Source organism: Eucalyptus grandis, chromosome 8, assembly GCF_016545825.1.
Source record: "Eucalyptus grandis isolate ANBG69807.140 chromosome 8, ASM1654582v1, whole genome shotgun sequence".
NCBI lineage: Eukaryota > Viridiplantae > Streptophyta > Magnoliopsida > Myrtales > Myrtaceae > Eucalyptus > Eucalyptus grandis.
Window position 1 is genome coordinate 31,649,105 of NC_052619.1, and position 3,199 is coordinate 31,652,303.

General features: G+C 39.9%; 1 protein-coding gene across 1 annotated transcript; it reads right to left on the minus strand.

Annotated features, from left to right (window-relative positions):
- Positions 1–298: 298 nt before the first annotated feature.
- On the minus strand, positions 299–1,829 carry LOC120287158. Its single transcript, XM_039299862.1, has 2 exons — positions 1,228–1,829; positions 299–542 (listed from the first exon to the last, which is right to left on the minus strand). The coding sequence occupies exons 1-2, from the start codon at positions 1,827–1,829 to the stop codon at positions 299–301; spliced, it is 846 nt and encodes a 281-aa protein (XP_039155796.1).
- Positions 1,830–3,199: the final 1,370 nt, after the last annotated feature.

Genomic DNA, 3,199 nt, shown 5'->3' on the forward strand with positions numbered 1-3,199 from the left:
GTAATACTTCTTGATAGCATCAGAGTTAACATGATTGGAAAACTCATGACCATCCATTTCTGCCAAGATCAAGGCACCTCCAGGAAGTACCTTCTTCACCGTATATGAGCTACTGTAATTTGGAGCAAACTTGCCCCTAGGATCTAGAAAAGTCGGCAACAACTTCCTTAAGACTAGATCATTTACCTCAAAATGTCTCGATCATACCTTTCGGTTGAAGGACCTAGCCACTCTCTAAGTTTGGACAAAGAGCCTTCAGTCTTTTCTCATCAATCAAGCTTAACTGTTCAAATATTTGTTATGACCACTCCGCCTCTAACAACTCCATTTGGGATAAAACTCTCAGAGAAGGAATTTCCACTTCCACGAGCAGAATTGCCTCCATGTTGTATACTAGAGCAAAAGGGGTTACCTTAGTAGAAGTGCGGATCAACGTTCGGTACGCCATTAGTGCGAAGGGTAACCTATTAAGCCAATCTCGATAATTCTCGACTGTCTTAGCCAGGATCTTCTTAATGTTCTTATTGGCTGCTTCAACAACCCTGTTCATTTAAGGACAATAATGGGACGAATTCAGAAGCTTGATCTTGAACTCGTTGAACAACTCATCAACAAGTTTGTTGTTCAAATTTGCCCCGTTGTCAGTGACGATTGCTTCAAGGACGCCATAGCGAGCAATTATGTCATGTTTGATGAACTCTGCAACATTGCGAGCGGTGACATTTGCAAAGGATGTAACTTCAATCCATTTCGAGAAATAATCTATTTCCATCAAGATGAACCAATGCCCATTTGAAGCCTTAGGATGTATTGTGCCAATCATCAATCCCCCACATTGAGAAGGGCCATGGCTCAAAAAACTGGTGCAGCTTAGTTGGAGGAACATTTATCTTATTTCTATGAATTTGGCAACGGTGACAACTTCAAACATGCCAGATACAATCACTTTCTAGTGTGAGCCAATGGTAGCTTAATCTCATGATCTTCTTAGCTAACATGTGCCCATTCATATGAGGGCCACATGCTCCTTCGTGCATTTCTTGCATGATTTGAGTGGCTTCGGATGCATCTACACACCACAATAAAATTGAATCATAAGATCTCTTGTACAAATTCTCACCACTGACGAAGAATTTTGAGGCCATGTTCGTGATGTATTTCCTATCAGCTAAAGTACTTCTTTCGAGGAATTCCTATTTTTTAATATATTTCATGATATCGTAATACCATGGTTTCCCATTAGGTTCTTCAGTCACGATTATATAATAAGTCGGCTTCAACAAAACCTCTATTTTCAATGGCTCGACTTCTAACCCATCGGCGACTTGAAACATAGATGACAAAGTTTCGAGTGCATCCACAAATTGATTATGAGACCTTGGCAAGTATTCAAACGAAATTTCCTCGAACTCCTTTACCAGATCTTTTAAATACTCGTGATACGAGAGCAATTTGGCATCCTTAGTCTTCCATTCACCTACGGTTTGCCAAATGATAAACGCGGAATATCCTAATACTTTTAACTTAGCCACACCCATCTCGATTGCAGCTTGAAGTCCGAGGATGCAAGCTTCATACTCAGCTACATTGTTAGTGCACGGCAACATTAATTTTGCAGCTACCGGATGGTGTTGTCCATCTGGGGATATCAAAACTGCCCCAGTATTAGAACCATATAGGTTTACGGCTCCATCAAAAAACATTGTCCATGATTCTTCACTTACATACAAGACGCGGTCATCCAAGGAATGGTCATCATTATTCGAAATTCTTGGATTCTTGGCTAGTACATCAGCAATCACTCGACCCTTAACTGACTTTTGTGGCATGAATTGCATATCAAATTCTGAGATTAAAATTTGCCATTTAGCCAACTTAACCACCAAAGCTAGCCAACCAACTAAGTACTTGATAGGATTGTTCTCGGTTACGAGAAACGTCTGGTAATGCAGTGTATACTATTGCAATCTATGCAATACCCACACTAATGCAGCACAAGTCTTTTCAGATTTGGAATATTTCTGCTCCGATATAGTGAACTTTTTACTCAGGTAATAAATGGCCCATTCTTTATTATCAATAAGACTTTCTTGAGCCAACATTGCACCCAATGATTCACTATGAATAGTGAGGTAAATAATCAAAGGATGCCCTGGTAATAGCAGGACAAGGACTGGTGGATTCGTCAAGTATTGCTTCAGCTTGTTGAACGCTTCTCAACACTCATCATTCTAGTTGGCTTGTGCATTCTTCTTTAAGAGCTTGAAAAATGGCTTGGCAGTTTTGGAAAGTTGGGAAATGAATTGAGCAATGTAATTCAATCTTCCTAAAAGGCTCTGAACTTCTTTTACCATTGGCGGAGGTTACAACTCACATATGGCCCTATCTTTAGATGGGTTGATCTCAATCCCTTTACTACTCACAATAAATCCAAGTAATTTACCGGATGTTGCTCCGAACATGCATTTAGCGGGATTTAGACAAAGCTTGAACTCATGAAGTCAATCAAACAGCTTCTTCAAGGTTGTTGCATTGGTCGATAATGTTTAAGCTAGCCCAATGTGCTTTAGATGTAGGGCACACATGACTTGCAACCAAAGCAGACAATATGACATGCTATGGACGTCGGTCGGGTTGCCCCGATCAAGTATTAGAACTAGGGTGGGATACGAGTGTGACATCCTAAAATTCGACCATGTCCCGATAATATGAAATTGGTATTTCATCAACGCGCTTATGATCATTTTTCTTTAAGCTAGCCCCTCACGAGTTAACTAACCTATTAGGTGAAACCGTTAAGGGATACAAATACGGTAAATTAGAGAATTCGATTAGAAATTGATTGCTCGACCATAATAATCGACAAGGGTCAATATGACACCATTATAATCAAATTGTAATCAGATATAAGTTGATTTGATGGAATGATGTAATTGAATTGCGGGTTGTCAAGCCCCAAACCTCAAGCGCGTGCACATCCCTTGATGGTCGACTAAATTGCGACGTTCCCAAAATGCGTTGCTGACCCAAAATGATTCGTGCACAAGCGGTAGCGAAATAAACAATCCCCAGACAACAATCAATATGTGATAGAAAAGCAATACAACCATATGAACCAAACACACTTTATAACAAACCATGTTTATATACAGTCAAGCCAACCCTAAGGTTTATGTACAGAAGTTTGGATCAAAAAGGG

Excerpts from the sequence above, each read along its gene's own strand:
- LOC120287158 (XM_039299862.1), bottom strand. The coding sequence starts at position 1,829 with ATGCCACAAAAGTCAGTTAAGGGTCGAGTGATTGCTGATGTACTAGCC. Across the intron at positions 543-1,227 it reads GAACCTAATGGGAAACCATG|GGTTGTTGAAGCAGCCAATA; the intron begins GTATTACGATAT and ends TTAAATGAACAG.